We start from the raw sequence: 19,247 nt of genomic DNA on the forward strand, positions 1-19,247 counted from the left end.
TTGACTTCATGAGGAGAAACACGGAAGCTTCTTTGCTGCGCCTTGGGGGCACAGGGGTGAAACATTTGATAACTATGACTATTCGCTTGCATACGACCAGGCCGGGTCTGGGGAACGCAGCATGAGCAAAAATGCGGAGACTGTACGCATCGTGATAGCTTCTCCCCATGTCACTGATGTAAGGGGGTGAAGCCTCTGGAAACAATTAAGGAAGCGATTCCGGCTCGTCATTGCCTTCTACAAGCGGGGTTCGTTACTAAATCTCTTTAGTGCTTAGGACGACACAAGTAGGGACTGAATTCTGCGAGAGCTAGAAAAAGAGCTGTGCATACTGGATGTCTATAAATGCTAATCTACACTTTTATGCACTGGAAGTCTTAATTCCCACGCACACACACATGCATGCACGCACACACACACACACACTATGTTTCATGAGAGTGTGATAGGCTGGTAGACCTAGGGGGGAGCTTACCCTGTAAAGGGATGTGCTGCTCTGGTTTCCCTGTGTCTTCTTTCTTGGCACCAGGAGGACGTGGTGTACCCGTGTTGCCAGCCGGCTCGCCAGCTGCTGGTGCTTGCTCGGAAGGTTTGCTGGCCTTGTCACCAGTTGCCTGGGCCTTTGCTGCACGCTGAGCTTCCTGCAGAGCCCGTCTCTCAGCTTTGAGCTCTGCTTTGCTCTTTTCTGTCCCACCTTTGCCTGCAAGTTATGAGAACAGGTGTCACAGCGGTTCCAGTAAAATTAGAGCAGCAGACCTGCCTGAATATCAATGTCTTACCACACATATACTGACTCGATATTTATGGGTACTCATATTCACAACATATTTAGTTTCACACGCCTGAATGTTTAACTGTACCGAAGGAGTTATTGGTAAACATTACACAAAAAGTATGGTTTGGAATAACAAGATCACGTATTGCAGCATGATCCTTGTTTACAAGAATAATATGACTGCAGTCGGCTTTCCCTGACTTGAAGGAGATCAACATTAAGTCTGAATTATGCAAGGAGCCTCATCAAGCATCCGATGCTGACAGGTCCAATGCGGCAGGTTGAATCTAATGTAGTTTCAATTTAGGAAAATTAGATTAGCAAAATTCCAGTGCCCCTGTTGTAAATGCATAAGGCCTTGATGTATTGTAGTAAAAATATTTGAGGGACCCACTAATTAAGCTTAAAATGATACGAACTTTCCTTGAGAAAGAAAGGCATAACAATATCACGCACTAAAATAAATCACACTAAGATATCATGCCTAGAAGATGAACATGATACCTACAACATGGGACTGCTATAAAAGTCTTGCAGCAAACAGCCTGGAGCTTCTTTTTGCATCATCTAGTGGTTCTTTCAGAGTAGCAACTTCAAGGCCTAACCCCCCCTCCCCCCCCCCCCCCCCCCCCCCCCCCCTCCAAGCCTCCAGAAACCACCCAAAAGAACTAATGCTTACGAATGAACTCATGGATATTCAATTAAAAAAAAAAAATAGTGATGTCCTTTCAAATATTCAATATATATTGAATATTTGTTAGAAATGTTAAACATAAACTGATCAGCATTAGAAATATTTTAATATTTACACAACTCATAAATCCCCGCTGGGGTGTTGTAGTGGTAAGACGCCCGACAACTGTGCCGGAGTACCCAGATTCGATCCCGACCTCGGCGGCTGCGTTTCGATGGAGGCGAAACGAAGTGGCGTCCGTGTGCTGTGCGATGTCAGCGCTCGTTAAAGATCCCCAGGTGGTTGAAATTACTCCATAGCCCTCCACTATGGCTCCTCTTTCTCTCTTTCCATTTTCACTCCCACCTTCCTCCCTTCCCTTATGGTGCGGTTTAGGTGTCCACAGGAACAAGTGTGACAGATACTGTGCCTTTCCCTTCCTGTGAACCAATTATTTATTATGTATTAACTCATATGTCAGATGAGAGATAAACAAGCCCCCCTACTAGAATGAAAAGGCACATGAAATGGTCTTGAAGTATCTTAGTTCATATCTGAAATACACCTAGGTAAAAAAAAAAAAAAAAAAAAAAAAAAAGTGTCATTCTCTGAGCACAACTGTCCTGCCTTGACTTGCCATGGTTAAACTGCCTCCATGGATCCTATTACATTCACAGAGCTTCTGATCTCCATTAAAAGGGCTCACCTTCGCCTTTCTGAGTGGCAAGCCGAGCAGCATTTTCAGCTTCCTTGAGGACACAGAAGAGGAAAAACAAATATATGGAATTTGAGAACATAGAAAGAGGAAGAAATGGCAAGCAGCACAACGTAAACAATTACAAATTACAATAAATATGACAAGCTCCTGACTTGTGGATGTCCTGTATCTGTGAGCAATGAGCTATCACGAACAGACAATAAAAATAACTGCACCCATCTTTTTCCGAAAGAGTTACAAACTTCACAAGCACATTCAACAGCGTCACCAACACTCACGTGCATAAAACTACTCAAAAGCTAAATTCAAAACCAAGCGCAGTGTCGCATCAAATAACCACAGTGAAAAGCATTAAATGTGCCATTACCCTAATGAATGCTAGGGCACAGCTGTTTCTCGAAATACTAAGGCCACTGACCTGATGCCCTCTAATATACTACCACAGAGACGAAGCATGTAAGAAATATAACTTAAATATAACTTACAAAAGCTGCCTTTCTTTCTGCCTTCAACTGTGCCTTTGTTTTCTCTGTAGTGACCCCTGTTGCAGCATCCTTTACCACAGTTGCAGACACAAGGTCCTTATACACTGCAATATCTTTCTCCTTTTTCGCTTGCCCTGGGGACACCTCGTTAGGTTGAGAAGCAGTAGGTTTGGTCTTTTGTTGTTTCTGAACAATGTTTGGTGGCTTTCCTTCAGGTTTTTGGGCATGCTTATCACCATCCAATGCAACATGATTGTTCACTGCTTTTGCCATGCCCCCACCCTTGTTTTTCTTGCCAGCCTTCTTCCCATCAACACTGTCTCCCGAGATCATCGTGCCAGAGTCCTGTAAGGAGCTACCCGTCCCACTGCCTTCTTTCTTATCAAGGTCTACCACACTTGTTCCGCATATGTCGATTACAATTTCAGAATTCTGGCCAGCTGATGGGCTCTGTAGAGAGTGAACAATTTTTTCACCAACAACTGTGTCGTTTTCTGGGTTCACGAGAGTGATGCTGATGGAAGTTTTATCCAGCGATGCCAGGCTCTTCACAATGGCATCTGACAGGCTCTCCAAGTGGCTCTGGGTGAGGCTGTTTGGGGCGACCTCAGACTGTGAACACTTCGACGAAGCTGGCGCTGATACCCCTGCATTCGAATTTTGGCCCGAGAATGCTTTCGCTGCCGGCTTGCTTGAGTGAGGGCAGATCAGCTCGAGACAGGTGATTTCCTTGAGATTTTTAAGTTTGCAGCAACCCAGTTCAGGGGTTCCAGCAGGCTTTTCAGGAAGAGATTCTGCTGCTTGCTGCTCAGACAGTTGTTTCGGCTTCTTCTTTTTTTTCTTCTTCTTCTTTTTCTGACCTGCTGAAGTTTCTACAGGTGGTGCTTCTTGCAGCTGCCTCTCAGTCTGTTGTGGCACTTTACTAAGCACCACTCTAGCAACTGACTGTGAACCAGTCTCTTGGCCAGTATTTTTTTTAGATACAGCTGACTGTGACAATGGCTGCACTTTGGTCTCTTGTGGGTTGGGCTTGCCTGCTTGCAATGTGTCTTTTGACACTGTCTGTGCTTCTTTCTGCACAGGCTGCTTCTGCTTTTTCTTCTTCTTTTGCTTTGGTTGCTTTGGTTGAGAGAGCTACAAAGAAGGTCAACGTTTGCAAAAGACATGGCCAGATAAAAGTGAAACATGCAGCTAAAAAAATTTCAAGTTTCATATGAAAAGACAAACCAAAAATGTTGTTCTCAGAAAGGACAGGGAAAAGTATATGCATTCAAAACCATGCACTAAACCATGCAAAAACAAATTTAGTTACCAAACTATACTTCAATCTTATGTCCCTATTACATTGGTACTTTTGATCCTAACTGACCTCATCTGCATCAAGGAATTCAAGCACTGTTGAAGCAACAGATACTACATGGAAATTTTCAATGATCATTAGGGAGTGGTCCTCAGTTTGTGTCCCTGTTAAAGTGGCGATTCATCAAACGTCTTTCTTATTTTTGGACATGCTTTTGTCAGCTGCGTGAGAAGACAAAGCTGAAACGATAGCAGCTTTAGCTGAAAAGTGCGGCAATGCCTTCATTGTGTGCACCGGTGATAGAGCAAGGTGCTGAGATCATATTTAAATATTATTTCTTCATATAACCTGGCAGAGTGCACTAGAAGTGTTTTGTCATGCATTTAAATCAATTTATTCAACAATATTTCAGATTTTATTTCATTAAGTTCCTTTCTTTTTCAGAGCTCAGTAAGAGTGACGGTATTAACTGCTATCGATTGCACTAGGCAACCTTAAGCACACTTGAGAACCACAAATGAGCCAAGCAGGATCGGGTTCGATTGCACTTGATAGTGGCTTTACAATTTCCAAATGAAATTATATCTTACAGATACAAATTTTCGCAAAGCTTTAGCTTGCATTGTATAAGCACTACCAGTTTTGTATTTAAAGTTATTGCCGATTTTATAGCTAAGATTGTATATACAAGATTTAATATTTATGTACCTGCTTTTTACATTGTTTCCTCTGTATTTCTTTTTGCCCATCACTCCCCTCTGAAATGCCTGTACGGCCCTGAGGGTAATAAATAATGATCTCCTAAGTTCGATGTGCGTTGACCCAATGAGGATCGAAAGTTCCGTATGACAGGGGTATTAGCGTCTATATATAATAGTAATCTAAATCGTACAAAGTAACCTGGTCTTCTACTATGGATAATTGAGAATAGCTGATCATAAGAATTTAGACTTAAAATGAAGAGCCTCTAAATATGCTAAAAAGATTAAGCTAATCCAGTAGCCTCCACTTAAAGGTATTTTTAAGCACTAACGTTAACGCAACAGCGAGCGAAATCTACACAAAATGCTTCTAATTTTATGCCGCTGATACAAAAATTCGACAGCCACAAGAAACAAAACAGGTCTAGGCAAGAAATATGAAGTAATATTCTCTTTTCTTCATCTGGCATCAACCAGCGTTAGTGCAAACAAACGCTCTTGAGCAGCGTCTTGACCAAACGCTAAAAATATTCAAAAAGGCATGCCAAGCATTGCACAAACGTGTAAGCACGGAGAGTACAAATCATTCAGTTGCGGGTTAAAGAAGGCATTCATGCGTCAGGCATTAGGGTTGCAAGCAGGAATGCTTAGGGAATACTAGTTTACCGATGTATCCATGACTGCCGAGGGGAAAGCTACCCCGACTTGACGATGGACTGTCAAAGAAGTTTCATGCCATGACGACACACAAACTGCGAAGCAATACAACACAAAGCACCCGCAACCCAGCTTGATGTGAACAGTTTGCTACAAAATATGAACACTTTACAACTTTACAGTGGTGCCAACAAGATTGTCAAATGACAAAGCAACCATATGCCGCTGACCACGAAGGATATGCATTACATAAAGTTCTGCCAATTATCTGCAGGTGTTCTGAACTACTTTCGAGGTACACAATGAGCTCGCTGCTCTATATAAACGAGAAAACCGGCTAACATAAGCAAAAGCCCTTTGCTGGAGCTACAAAATTTTTTGGAAGCAAGAGATGCCACATGCCAGCTTCAAATAGTATGCAATCACACCGCGGTATTGCAAGTCCTCAAAACGACGGCATTGCAGTGGTTATGGAAACAATTCTAATTAAATTTGTCGCCATCTATGGCACAAATGCACATTAGAAGCGCTAAACAAGTGCTAGAACTTACCGATGTTACTCTTCTATTTTGCAGAGAAAGTACAGAAAGCGAGGAACATCGACGGCCATTACGACTTCATTTGGCTATGCTTTTGATGGCTCGCATGCGGATTGCCTAAGGTTGCTAGACGGAGGAACCCTTGCAGGGACGGAATGAGTGGACGGAATCGACGAAATATAACGAAAAAAAAAAAAAAGTGTAAAGCCAAGACTAACAACAACAGCCACTCTTCTGACTCTCCTGAGATGCAGGATTCCTCGCCTAAATCTTTATTTATGTAGATGCGGGATCAGCCCCACAAACCTTTGTGAGGCTTGCGGTGAAATTGAAAATATTGATCACTTCCTTCTCGCTTGCCGAAGGTTTTCACATCAGAGGAGGGTGCATTTAGAAACTCCAATTGCACGCTTGGGATTTACGTTGTCGGTCCCGCTTCTACTCTCCTTCGGTGCGAGTGCGAAAGGATTTGCGTTGCCTCAAATTTGTCACTGCTTACATAACTACATCACAGCTACGGACAGGTTCCCCTGCTAATTGCATTCCAAATTTACAAAATTCCAAATTTTTGCTTCATATTTTTTATTTCAATAACTTTTGTGATCTTAAATCTTATGTTTTTGTTTAGTTGTCCCTGGCCAATCCCATTCGTGGGTATGTGCCAAATATCAAGGAAGAAGAAGAACAGCCAAGCTTGTAACAACGGGTGTCAGTATGCAGCCTTTGCACGACTGTTTATCTGCAGCCGACACGGGCAGCACCACCAACCTCGAAGTCTAGTGGCTTAGTGCCTAGTTCATAGAGTTTCTTTCGATTTTGTTTAGTTTAACAAGTCGAGATCGCGCGGAATGTAAAGTTGCCGAGTTGCCGTGACTTTAGTCTTTGTGTCTGACATTTCGACTCCATTGAAACGCGGCCGCCGTGGCTAGGATCGCACCTGCATCCTTGGGATCAGCAGTCGAGCGCTCTAACGCTCTAACTACTGAGCCATCGCGGCGGGCTGAAGAGCTTGTTTCAAAAACGTTTTATTCCCTTCTTTCCGCGAAAACATCTTGGGCGATAAATATCCTAAACCTCACATTGCTTAAATTTTCGTTGCAAACAACTGTTAAATCAACACAGCTTGGGCTGCACAGGGCCGTGCAGTCTAAGTGCGAACACGCGCTCAGGTGGTAGCTCTCTTCAAAGAGCGACCACTAGAGCGGTTGCGTGTTCGTACTAAGAGTGGATGGCCCTGTAAACATGTTTAGGCACAGAATGCATGACGCATATGACACATAAAAAGCTAAAATCTTAAATTTATTCGCATGTACGCTATTTTCTGTATTCCGCTATTACAAGCGAACCGTTTGTACCACCAAAACCAAATGAGTTTTTAATAGCAACCCTCCTAGTGGCATCCGTGGTTTCCCACGCCCTCGACTTAAGAGCTACAAAGTTCAGGTCAACACCGACATCTGGGTGCTCCAGGTTTAAGGTAGGTGGAATAATGGCATCGCGAACGGCGAGTACCACGAACACACTTTCCATGGCACCGGCTGCTCCCAGGAGGTGACCCGTGGAACCCTTTGTCGCCGACACGGCAACACTACGAGAGCTGCCGTCAAACAGGCGGTGGATTGCCACTGCTTCAGCAGCATCACCAATTGGAGTAGACGTGGCATGGGCATTCACGTAGCCGACTTCATCAACGTCAATACCAGCATTCTTTAGTGCAGACTGCATGCTCGCGTAAGCGCCTTTGCCATCACTCGCAGATGCTGTAATGTGGAAACCATCGCCTGAGAGGCCATACCCCAATATTTCGGCGTGAATATTAGCCCCTCTGGCAACTGCATGCTCTAGTTCCTCCAAAACGAGGATAGCAGATCCTTCAGATACGACGAAGCCCTCCCGGTATTTATCAAAAGGTCTCGAGGCTTTAGCAGGGTCTTCAGCAGTGCTCAGAGCTCGCATTCTCGCAAAGGCAGCAACGCTGATGGGTGATACACTAGCCTCTGTGCCCCCGCAGACCATGACATCAGCATATCCACGCTGTATGAAGCTGAATGCATCACCTATGGCATGCAGACCTGTTGTACAAGCTGTTGCAACTGAGTGGTTGGGTCCTCGCAACTTATGCTGAATACTGATGTGTCCAGAAGCCATATTCGTGAGAATTCTTGGCACGAAAAATGGGCTCAGTTTGCTATAACCCTTGTCCCTAAATGCTGTCCCACAGTCAATGATGTAATCCAGATCGGACATGGCCATACCAATTGCTACCCCTGTACTCCTACATTCTGTGTCTGCATTAGGGTGCCACTGGGCATCATCTAAAGCTTCCTTTGTTGCGGCCATGGCGTAAACAGTTGCCATCGGAATGCTCCGCAGCTCTGACTTAGAAACAAACTTGTGCACATCAAATGGCACAGGGTTCTGGGAAGCATCAGTAGGAACACGACCAGCTATCCGGCTAGGAATACCATCAAACTCTTTACCAAGCCGAACTATGCCACTTTGAGACTGAATCAGCCGGCTCCATGAGGTCTTGACGTCAGCTCCCAAAGGTGTTACTAAGCCCAATCCAGTGACAACAACTCTTCTTGTCTTGTCCCTACTCTTGCTGGAGGCTCTTCTCGGAAGGTTACAAACTGGATGGTATAGCTGGCGCCAGATCTGCAATAGCACACGCACATTGACATGTTTTACACATTACTACTGCACATATATTCAACCAATTAGTGAAACTCATTGGTACTCATCTGAGAGAAAAAAACTTTACTACTGTGCCAAATACTCAGGCAAGTTGATTTTATTTTTCCAACATAACAGCATAAAGAAAGATGTCCACAAGGGAGGACATAATACAGACGGATGGGCTCTGTACTTGAAACAGTTTATTTGTTGACTGCAGTTCATAATCACTACAGCTTTCATTGCTCTTTCCTGTCCATACTTAATAGTCATATTAATTGCAGTCAGTTAATCGTTTTGGGACTTGTTAAAAGTGAATGCTTCAGATTAATAGCAGCATGCTACAAATGATCATTTTGGCTGCAATTCATTTTATATGAGTGCTGATCGTGTCATTCTTTAATTCTTCTGGTAACATTCACACTTCCATCAAACATGCATCAAAAGATTAAATGCACTGTTGGTGGAAGTGGATGTTGATGGTATGGACTACAAGATAAAGTGTTGTGCTCCTAGGTAAAAGAACGTTCAAAACTTTCAAGCTAACGTAACATTTTCCAATTCTGTTGCTCAATATATAAAAAGATCACACCCCATAAGGCAAAACTTCCTGAACACTTCTTGTACGCTATGTGACTGCATAGAAACTATTCTGCAAAAACAGTGAAAAGAGATGCACAGTAGCAAGATTAGAAGAAAGTAAGCTCATCAGCTTACACTATGTTAAAGGAAAAGCAGTCAGTATTCTTTACTGCCTTTCCAACCTGTAATATGCATATAAGCTTTGAAAAGTCACCCCAGCTATGTCGTTACAGGAAGAATTACTTTAGTTTATTTTTCTAGGATGACATATCCGAAATGATATGGCTTGGAACTATCATTTATGTGTGCCGGGCCACTTCAAAAAATCGCTTGTCTGGTACTTAATACAGTCCTGTTATAAATCACATTGTAGGAAAGACCATGTGTCTATGCTTATACATTCTTTGTATATAAAGATGTTGCATTCTGTTCTTTGAAGTCCTTTTTTTTGGATCACATTAAAATACAATTATGTGAAGCATATGAAATGACAATAATGTCAGAGCTAATATAAATTTTACCACGAAATTTAGTAAATACTGCTGTTATGGAATATACTAGTGTTTTACGTCCCAATGCGACTCGGACCATGATGATCGCCACATTGAAGGGATTGAGAAATTTCAACCCCCTTGGGTTCTTTAATGTGCACTGGCATCGCACAATACACGAGTGCCTTATTTTTTGCCTTCATAGGAAAGCGGTCGCCACGGTCGGGGCAAAGCCCGCGTCATTGGGTTCAGCCTGCAACGGTGGTGCCAATTGTATTGCCACTCATGTTCCTGGTCAATGCCTTCTTAGGTGCCAATATTTCCTTCTCAAGAGAAATCAATTAGATGTGACAAATTCTTTGAAGCATATCATAGACATGATGCACCTTAAAACTTGCATTGCTAAATAACTTCTCTCGGTGCTCGTAGAGAAGTAAAAATACTAGCACTCAACTTTTGTACTAGTCACTTTTTTTTTTTTTTTCGTTGACAATATAGTTTTTAAGCACAGAAGCCATGGCTCAAATTAGTGAGCCTTCTCGCTTTTTAATCAGCTAATGTCGTTGCTAATGTTGTTGTTCACACTCCATAAGCGTTCGGATAAGTATGAAATCGCATCTGAAAGTCGAGTAGCCTCGTCGGTACACATGTAGGAATATGCCTGTGGTTCTGCAAAACAATAACTGCTCAGTGCGCTGCACAATAACCAGCCAATGCGGTTATTGAAACGTCGTCAACAGTAACGAATCAAATAAGGGAACAAAAATAAGTTGACAGCAGAACCAGCGGCTGCGCGCCATTCATTACTGAACGCCAGCATATATCTAACGCAACCTTTTGCCAGTCATCCCACTACAATTAAAGAAATACTTGCCGGTTGTCGAAACTGCATTTCAATGGAGACTGTTGAATTGTTACCGCTTCAACGAACTTGAATCTTCAATGCTTCAATCGCTTCCAGAAACGAAAGCCAGGCGCCAGAGAAGTAAGCGCGCAGCCATGTCAAATTTTAGTTGCCAGACCTACTTGCGTTGTCTACGTCGTCGAAACCGAAACCGAAATGGACTGAAAGCTTCTGAGAGCTTTCAGAGAGAAATGGAGAGCTTCTGACCACCACGCAACAGATGCTTTCGCCTCATCACAGTTTAGGGGTCCAAAGAATTTTTTTAAAGCTACGCCATGCAGCTACACTATGGCAAAAAACCATTGGCGGTACTAAAATTTTGCTATGTTGGTGTAGCTAGTGTAGGTTTAAAAAAAAAGCCCTTATGTATCGAAGGAGCCTTTCTGTTCGGACCGTCTCGCGAATTTGCTAGCTGAAGAGGAAGTGCAACAGTAGGAATTTCTTGAAACACTGAAATGAGGGGTTGTCTAAGGGGAGTTTTGAGGATACTGGTGACGCGGTAGTCACTTTTAACGCGATTGAGTGAAAAGCTTCGTTTTCAAGAAAATCCTGCGTCGGGATTGGCTTTGTGTGCGAAAAATCACAGGCATGGCCCTGGCAGGTGATAATAGGCGGCTGGAATGACCAGGCACTGACTGACGTGTGTGAAGAAGCCTGACATCACGCGACCACATGACATGGCAAATTTAGCAGGAGCTGCCAGCTCGCGCGCCTCTTTCACACAGGACGGCAACATCTGAATCCAGCTTTCCAGGAGCCTTACATTCCGAGTCAGATACGTTATAGAGCACGCAGGCATGTTTGTGCGGCTTAGTTAAAACGAGGCTTTATATCTATGTCGGGTGGTCTTTCACATAGTGCGGTAGCATACACTTATGGAGCATGAGTGAAATATTCGAAGAAAAAATAAACAGATTAGTAATTGGGCGAGAAGCAAAGTCCATGTACTCGAAAAAGGATCCACAAGAGAAAACGAAAGCATTAAAGCTATCGCGTTAAGGCAGGGCTCAAATGCCCCCTCCCCTAAATTTCAGTATCATGGCTCTCGCCGATAATCCAACTGCCATCCGCCCGGCCAGATACATCGACTGGGTCCTTCCGCTGTCTGTCGACAATGATGCCGTCGCTATGCTTTGGGTAAAGCTTGGAGAGTTTGTTGGCCCCCACGAACCAAGCTTTACGGCAGATATCACAGACAATCGAACCAGCGCCCTCCTCTGCCGCCGTGATTGTGGTGGGGCCAGATGCCCGCACTGATGCCAGCAGCAAAAGTGCATTACAGGGCTGTAAATAAAAGTGATTCAATCAACCAATAAAAAAAATTAGTTACGGATTAGGAGGGTGCCTTCTGACAAAACAGAGGTGCGTCCACCCCCTCACCCACCTGGGTGTGAAAGGAAGTAAATTTGTGCGATTTCTCATGGGGAACAGCGCTTGTCTCGTCGACGTCTCGCCGTTATTGCGGGTTTATTCCAATGTGTATAGGAAATCACCGAAAAAAAAAAGAGGAAAAAAAAAGTATTTCTCCGCAGATCTTACTGGCCCATTAGCGGTTGCCTTCGGGGAACGGCTGGAGCAGCGCGTCGTCCCAAGTGCATCGGTTGACCACTGTCATCGATGGAGAGCGCAATGCCGTGCTCGATCGTTGAAGGCCAGCTACAACGAGGACGTTCCTAAACACCGCTGTCCAGAACGATTTAGGATAGAGGCTGCAGCAGTGTGAAATCCGACACGGAAACCGCTCTTCGCTGAGTTGTTAGCGTAAAGCAGCAGCTCAGCCGATATAGAAACTTTGGTATTTATTATGGAAATAGAAAACAGTGTACATTTTTTCGTCTTGTCCTGCCTATTCTAGTTGTCTACAGAAGAAATGTGCTCGTGTAAATGATATGAGTGTTAATAATGCACATATATACTTAAAGTACAAAGAAAGATAAACGACGAAACCGTGTTAAAAAAATGACAAAGTATTCTGTTGTACTGTCGTAAAGTCACGCTGTTTTGTAGCTCCGTAGAAGCTTTTACAATTTTGTAGTTTTTTTTTCTGTAGTACTTTTCTGCAGCATTTATTATAGTAACCGCACAAAATGGAGGTGGTATGCAAACATTCCGTTGTCACAATTAGGCTGATCACGGTCAAAAACCGCACAGAAATTCTGTCGTGACCACAAGTTTTTCAACAGAGCTAGGAAGGTTTCGTTGAAAGTGCAGCTGTGCCAGAGACATTTATTTTACATGTTTACGGCTTTAAAAATTGTTCACAAAGAACACACAGTCAGGCTCGTTGAATAGAGTTCATTAATCCAAAATCCTTTACTTCCCGCATCAAACGTCGTCATCCATTTTCTCCACTCTTCTGGCGAAGAGATAATAAACTGCAGCTGGAATGCCAGGAATGCCACTCTCAAGGCAGACAGGTAGCCCACTCCGGAAAGGGTGGGAAGTTGACGTCACACTATCGTGGCTACCACTCTTTCCGATACTGTCTGGTTGGAATGGGTTTCTCAACCTGCGGCGGCGGTTCCCGCAAGATTAAACCAAGGAACACCATGGTACTTTGTATAACGCCTCTGTGACCGACAAGCAACGCCAACGTCTTCTTCATTGTACAGCAGTGTCACAGATTTAGCTCGGTGGGGCGACAGGCGGACTTTGTTGGGACGTTCGCCTCGGCAAGAGACGCCGAGTGTAAACGACCTCTCCCACTGTTGCAAGGACATTGCCGTTAAGTATTACGTTGCATTTGTATTTTGTTTTGCGCTTTGTGTTCACAGCTACGGAGTCATGCCACCGTGGGGCAGATAAGTATAGGAATACCCAAATACTCCTTTGTCAGGAGGGTCTTTCGTTTCACATGCATAGTCTACGCGCCAAGTGGGAATTCCCAACGCGTAGCTCCAAGAGGAGGCGTCTACCGTGCAAAAAGGGTGCACTTACATAGGGTAAAGAAACAGTTAAGTGTCCATTCACTAGATATATGACCTCATGGCATGGAATGTTTGTTCAGAAACTCAATATCTTTCATTGTGTCTGGATGTGTGCGTCAACAGGGGGAGTAAGATAATGGAGAGGTATGGACAAACTAAAGGGATGATTTCGGGCCTATTGTGAAGTAAGATATCGACCGCTTCTTTCGGGCTCTTCTTGTATAACGCCAATTATAAACCACACATACACCACCGGAACGCAGGCCGACTGATATTTTGTTTCGCCATGGGACCAGTGTGGTACGTCTATGTCGTCTTCTGCGTGGCATTGACCAGTAAGTCCAGTTAATGATTGCTCACACGGTAGCCTATATACCGATGCAGGCGTGCCCCTTTATAAGTACCAGTCAAATTGTAGATGCTTTATTTCAGAACTAAGTTTGCTCAGCGAAAATTTGAGCCTCGTTCGGAAAACTCGCCTTTTGAACTAGGGATAGGCTGAAAATGCGCACATCCCATTCGGGTTGATATCAATCCTAGTTTCATCCGAAATAAGTTGTTTTCTGTTTTACCTATTTTCTGAAAAGCAATGCACCAGCGTAAGGCAGCGCAAACACTTAAATGCCACCGTCACGACTTATGGTTTTATGCTTTATTTTGATTATACTGTCAAGTTACCTGGTGGCTGCTCCCTTCTTTTTGCCGTTTTGAACGATTGTTTGTTCATATATAGGGCTGGATTCAAGTAGCGGCGGTGCGCGCTTTCTAATAAAGAGTGCGCTGCCGCCGCCGCTCGAGTTCGGCCATTATAGTTCCACAAAGCTAATTTAGAAGATTCTCAGACTTTGGCAACCATGCATATGCGTTAGGCGTCTATCAGCCGCCTATAGGTGAATGCACAGGTTAACGGGCTGCAAGATATATCAACAATGGAAGAAAGGTCATGCGTGCCGAAGGGGAGATGCGTATAAATGCCAGGTGTACAAATTCTTTTAAAGGTTCCTGTTCTTCAAATTTTCAAGATTTTGTCCATACTTCTATTGCTACACTTCACAAAAAGGCTCTTTGCGTTAAGCAGAATTTCTTCGAAAAATGCCATTTATTTTCTGAAAATATATATTTGCTTTTAATTTCTTTGGTTATTCGATTAATCGATTAATGGACATTTTTTATAGGAAACTCAAGTGCCCGTAATAACGAGGTACTGCTATCTTTGCCAAAAGTAACCAGGCAGCGGTGTTCATGAGTTTAACATTGGAGAATTTATGGCACCTGCAAATGCTCCATAACGTTAAACATTAACAGATTTAGAGCTTAAGAGGTGCCATAAATGCTTGGAAACATGGCTAAGACACAAACCTCGTTGCCTAGTTAGTTTGGGCAAACACTGTACGACTCAATATCTGCGAATGTTCATAGGCAGTACGAGTGGGAGGCGTCCACATGCCTCGGTTAGTTGGGAAATGAGGTTCCCTGAATTAAATTTTAGAATTTGTACCTCTCGATAAGTCAAAGGGTTCACTCGTTATTTTTCCCTCTGTCTCGGGTTACGTACGAAATATCAGCGAGAAAACAAAAAACAACATATCGCAAGCTCGTGAACAGCGTGCAAGTGATTCATCACCTATGAATAGAAACTGCACTAGAATTAAATCGTCAAGATTCCACTCAGCCTTTTAGTCATAGAGGCGTGCAGTAGAAGTATGTATACTTGTAACGAGATGGACAGGACTGGAGTACCCGTCCTGTTCTAATGTGTTCCTTTTGCGTTGTTCAGTCCTATTCGCAATATTTTGAAACGATCTGTATAGCAGCATAGAGCAACTCCTCAATTTAGAATTTTACTTTAGCAGGAGCACAAATGAATTTTTCGATGGTTTAGAAGTTTACAGAAATCACTCCGTACATGCATTTGATTCATGACTCCAGCTCTGTCGAATGGCAGCTCGAGGTAACAATGAGAGAAATCGAGCGTGATCGAATTCGAAAGATGTATTGCTGTGCACACTTCAATGACGAGGTCAGTTCAGAATTTTTTTTTGCTTGTTGTTCACGGCTTGCTTTAAATAAACCAATATTTACTGCTTTCATAGCAGTGGATATTGTTCCTTATATCTCTTTTATTTTATACAAGGCGAATTTAGTTACAAACATGTCAAGGGGGACCTTCCCATATACTTCGGAATCGAATGTCTACACACTCAATGCCGACTCCAATTTACTCGCATCAAGTCGGTCTCGTCTCTCCCGCCTATGGTCAGTGATCCTTCATTACCCGTGCGATTACCTCCCTCTGCCCCGGATGGAGCGTACGCGATCGTCTTTTCAAACGATGGCCTTTGGGGTCTACGTTCACCGTGTCTCCGGACTAAAAATTCTCGGCCCATCATTTGTGGAGTTCGTCTAAAGATGTGAAATAAGTGTTTACCTTCAACGACGTTACGCGCATGATTTTGTCCCAGCTGCCGAGTTGCAATGCGGTCGGACCCCGATCGTGCCGTCCCTGGACGAGGCCGGTGACCGCATCATAGGTGGTTCCGAAGCTGTTCCGGGCAGCTGGCCCTGGCACGTGGGTCTGCGCAGCCAGCTGGCCACGTCCCGGCACTTCTGCGGCGGGGCTCTGATAGATGACCGCCACGTGCTCACCGCCGCCAGGTGCCTCGGGTGAGCGTGGCATTTACTTGTGCAGTACTGTCTCAGCCCTCACGATCAGTGTGACAAGAACGCTGAGCTGAGGGCAAGTTTCCCAGCAAGGCTGTCAGATGTTTTGAAAGGGTGGCCTGCCTTTGTCCATACCACATCGTAAAGCGCTGTTATGAGGGCACTTCAAGACTGCTTAAGTGCGAACGCGAATTAAAGCTTGAGATGAATCAAGGAGTGGATTAAAGCGGATTGATGTGGATTAAGGGCAGGGTAAATCACGTGTATTTACTGCATTTAATTATATATAGGACCACTGCAAATACGTGTCTGCCCCGATAACGCCATGGCGATTTTTTGCACCACTTTTTCTGGACAATGGACGTTGGGTATCGTTGAAAATGGGGCATATAAGGCTTTTGCTTTAAAGTAGGTATTTATAGTAAGGCAGAAAGCTGGGCTAGTTGGTGTCACTACCATTATTTAAAAGGACTAGCGCAGGACACAGACATAGAAGAAGACTGGACGAGCGCTAAACATCAACTGAGGTTTTACTACGACAGAAAAGTACACAAATACACTGCGGTGCACATGCGCCACCGAAGTACATTTATGTACCTTTCTGTAGTAGTAAAACCTCAGTCAAGGTTTAGCGTTCATCCTGTCTTTTTCTATGTCTTTGTCCTTGTTACGTGCACTAGACTTTTTAAATAATATATATAGTAAGCCACGAGCGAACAGAATTAAAAAAAAAAAAAGCAGAATAGTACGGCGTGCGTCCGTAACCGACGAGATGGATTTACGAATGAGATCTGTCTTAGCAATTTGTTCTTTGCTTCCAAGAAAGGAAACGACTGCAACTTTCAACTTAGAGTGGACGCACTCATTGATGGGTGTATTGAGGCGAGGGAAAAAGATAAAATATATATATATATATATATATATATATATATATATATATATATATATATATATAATGGTATTGCATATGTATGGATGTATAGAGGTTGGTGTTCCCAGTTTAAACAAACAAAAGAAAATGATAAAAAATCCAACTGAATAACCTCTGTGCTCAGTGATATTCATGCGGCTCAAACACGTGAGCGTTATATTTTGTATAGGATGGTCACATATGATTATGCTATTATCGCCTATGCAAAGAAATTACTAGTATATTAATGCGCTTTCTGGCTCAATCATTATGTTGTAGAGATTCCCTTTTAGGTGGCCTAGAAAGAAAAATGAGTGCCGGCGTACCGTTGCACCTCCGACCTCTCAGTGCGGGGGGGGGGGGGGGGGGGGAGGGAGGGGCATATTCATGTTCCGAGGCTGCACCTCGGTATAAAGGATTATATATAAGGTGAAAGCCTTTCTAGGCTCATGGTGAAAATCTCGCGTTCGCGAGATGTGTTCGTGTGATTCCGCGAGATGTGCGAGATTCTGTCGAAAGTGTGGGTTCGAGTCCCGTGATGGTCATGAAGTCTGTGGAGGTCACCATGTGCAATAGAAACGCTCAGGCTTTCACATTTCTCCTGTGCAGCTTATGCAGTGCTCTCGGAATTTTTATAATAATAATAATAATTGTTTCAAATGAAAAAAAAAACGCAGTATCTGTACAGCACATTTGTTTCTGTGGACACCTCAACCGCGCCGTAAGGGAAGGGAGGTAGGTGATAGTGAAAGTGAAAAGAGAGAAAGAGGAGCCCTAGTGGTGGTTAAGGAGTAATTTCGACGACCTGAGGATTTTTAACGTGCACCTTTCGTAAGTCAAACATGCACTAAAACGTACGAAGGCCAGGACATCTCACGTGGCGTGGTTTCGTTTCACTTTTTACCCTTCCTTCCTCACATTGCCGTATACACGTTTGCCTCGCAGTCAAGGCGGTGATCGATCCGTTCAAGTGCACCTGGGCTCTCACCAGCGCGACCACCGCGATGCCACAGAGGTATTGGCTGCCGTCGAGCACGTGTGCAGGAACAAGCGATACCGACAAGGCGTAAGTATAATATACAGAGTTCATTTAAGTAACCTCTTCACAGGGGACGCAGTATCTAGTTGTTTCTGAATGAGCGGCTAAATCTGCATGCCTCTCCTGAAATAAGCGCTGTGAACAGCGAAACAAATCATCATCATCATCATCATCATCATCTTTATTTTCACTGTGAGGTACATGTACATGGATTATCAGTATTACAGAAGGAGGTCCCGAAGTATAAACTGTCCGGGATGACAGAATGGATAAGATTAGCAGGTAACATACTAGGCAGTGAAGAAAAGAATATACAGGCGTGCAGAGAAAAACTATAATACAGTACTAACGAGAAACAGTGCAAATAAATTCTAAATAAACAGGAACTTCAAACAAAAAATGCACGAATTGCAGAAATTAGCGCATTATTGGTACAAGAATAAATAAAATGTAAACACGGAAACTATGATCCAGACAGACATCTTTAGACAAAACAACAAAAGCGCATTGTTTTCAAGACTGAAACAGTGCGGCATCGAAAAGATTAAATTTACCATGTCCCACGTTAATACGTCTCTCTTCAATGCAAGAATTCCGGCATCAGAACAAGCATATGCGCCTGACGGCAGCACACACTTCCTAAACTAAAAAGAAAAAAAAAAATTGTAGCACTTTATGATGAGCATGTGTAATGCACGCTATTTTTAATTTTATGTTTGCACCATTCAGTTTGACTTCGCCATCTTACGGCTGAAAGAAAGGGTCACATTCACCGATGTAATTCAACCGGTTTGCCTGCCCGATGCAAACAGCAACCTTCCGGACAACACGACTCTCTACGTCACTGGCTGGGGCCACGTACCATAGGTAAGAGCACGCATATTGAGCTGTGAACATGAAGCAAGAGTTTTGCTCTTTTGTTTGTCAACTAGTAGAATAGTCCCATTTACGGCTATTTTAAAAGTGAATGATTCACCTCTGATTTTTCTTCGATGCTCTCCGTTATTCGCAGTCAGGTTCAGGCAATTATAGTTAACAGGTTAACTTCGAAGATGGACATGCCTCGGTCCATTTCAAGCATATTTTAATGAAAAAGATTCATGGTTCGGACAGTGACCATATCTTAGCATCTTTGCCTTATAATATATCTTTGGCCAAAGAAATGGTATACGGAACCCTTAATGAGGTCCACACTGTTCAAGTGTCTCG

General features: G+C 43.5%; 2 protein-coding genes across 4 annotated transcripts in view; both read right to left on the minus strand.

Moving 5' to 3' along the window:
- Nucleotides 1-5,986, minus strand: part of eIF2Bdelta (eukaryotic translation initiation factor 2B subunit delta) — a 40,218-nt gene extending 34,232 nt beyond the window's left edge. Inside the window, exons 1-5 of one of the 2 annotated variants that reach the window (XM_084587125.1) lie at nucleotides 5,861-5,986; nucleotides 5,319-5,404; nucleotides 2,652-3,785; nucleotides 2,155-2,197; nucleotides 476-700 (exon numbers count right to left, since the gene is read on the minus strand). In XM_084587125.1, coding sequence (XP_084443251.1) covers nucleotides 476-700; nucleotides 2,155-2,197; nucleotides 2,652-3,785; nucleotides 5,319-5,330 — 1,414 coding nt within the window. In that variant the 5' untranslated portion in view covers nucleotides 5,331-5,404; nucleotides 5,861-5,986. The remainder of the gene's footprint in view (nucleotides 1-475; nucleotides 701-2,154; nucleotides 2,198-2,651; nucleotides 3,786-5,318; nucleotides 5,405-5,860) is intronic. The other variant, XM_084587132.1, reaches the window with a different exon arrangement.
- Nucleotides 5,987-7,126: 1,140 nt separating this feature from the next.
- Nucleotides 7,127-16,317, minus strand: LOC146207405 (3-oxoacyl-[acyl-carrier-protein] synthase, mitochondrial). Of its 2 annotated transcripts, none has more exons than XM_084587138.1 (2): nucleotides 15,857-16,317; nucleotides 7,127-8,506 (listed from the first exon to the last, which is right to left on the minus strand). In XM_084587138.1, exons 1-2 carry the CDS (start codon nucleotides 16,103-16,105, stop codon nucleotides 7,163-7,165), a joined length of 1,593 nt encoding a protein of 530 aa, XP_084443264.1. In that variant the 5' UTR covers nucleotides 16,106-16,317; the 3' UTR covers nucleotides 7,127-7,162. The 2 variants fall into 2 exon arrangements, with proteins under 2 accessions (XP_084443264.1, XP_084443271.1); XM_084587145.1 differs by lacking the exon at nucleotides 15,857-16,317 and adding an exon at nucleotides 10,472-10,618.
- Between the last annotated feature and the right edge of the window lie 2,930 nt (nucleotides 16,318-19,247).

The sequence above is a fragment of the Amblyomma maculatum genome, chromosome 1, assembly GCF_055883805.1.
Source record: "Amblyomma maculatum isolate TAMU_Amacu chromosome 1, ASM5588380v1, whole genome shotgun sequence".
NCBI lineage: Eukaryota > Metazoa > Arthropoda > Arachnida > Ixodida > Ixodidae > Amblyomma > Amblyomma maculatum.

Bases quoted from the DNA above. Each gene is read 5' to 3' on its own strand.
- LOC146207405 (XM_084587138.1), bottom strand. From the start codon at position 16,105: ATGCCACGCTCACCCGAGGCACCTGGCGGCGGTGAGCACGTGGCGGTC. The intron at 8,507-15,856 runs GTAAACACTTAT...GTGCTATTGCAG, and splicing joins TGCGCGTAACGTCGTTGAAG to ATCTGGCGCCAGCTATACCA.